Raw genomic sequence first — 431 nt, 5'->3', positions numbered from 1 at the left:
CCATGGTGGCGATGGGGGATGTCAGTGTTGGAGACACCAGGGCTCCTGGAAGGACCCTGGGGGGGCCAGGGATGACCCCCTTAGATACAGGGGGAGGATACCTGTGGCCTTACCTGCCCATCGATGTAGGCAACCTCCCCACGCAGGACCACCCTCCGCACCGTCCCTTTCACCTTCGTGCCCTTGAAGGGGGTCCAGCGGGCCTTGGAGAAGGCTGTGCAGCTGGGGATGACCCACTCGTGCTCCAGGTCCACCTGCCAGGACAGCGGGTAAGTGGTGGCAGGGCCATGACTGGGGCAGGACCGGGGTGGGCACAGAGATACCCACCTCCACATAGGTCTCCTCCTGTGCTGGCAGCCCAAAGATCTTGCGGGGGTTCTCGTAGAGGCGCTGGATGATGTCCTCCACGGGCCGCCGCCCCTGAGAGACAG

At 64.5% G+C, this 431-nt stretch overlaps 1 protein-coding gene across 1 annotated transcript in view; it reads right to left on the bottom strand.

The window, feature by feature from the left end:
• CAD (carbamoyl-phosphate synthetase 2, aspartate transcarbamylase, and dihydroorotase) overlaps positions 1 to 431 on the bottom strand; it is a 22,455-nt gene that overhangs the window by 11,788 nt on the left and 10,236 nt on the right. Inside the window, exons 27-28 of the mRNA XM_010001769.1 lie at positions 328 to 431; positions 114 to 254 (exon numbers count right to left, since the gene is read on the bottom strand). The exon at positions 328 to 431 is cut by the window's right edge and continues 8 nt beyond it. Of these exons, the coding sequence (XP_010000071.1) occupies positions 114 to 254; positions 328 to 431 (245 nt within the window). The remainder of the gene's footprint in view (positions 1 to 113; positions 255 to 327) is intronic.

The sequence above is a fragment of the Chaetura pelagica genome, unplaced genomic scaffold, assembly GCF_000747805.2.
Source record: "Chaetura pelagica isolate M959 unplaced genomic scaffold, ChaPel_1.0 scaffold307, whole genome shotgun sequence".
Lineage (NCBI taxonomy): Eukaryota > Metazoa > Chordata > Aves > Apodiformes > Apodidae > Chaetura > Chaetura pelagica.
This window is presented reverse-complemented; position numbering and strand designations above follow the sequence as displayed.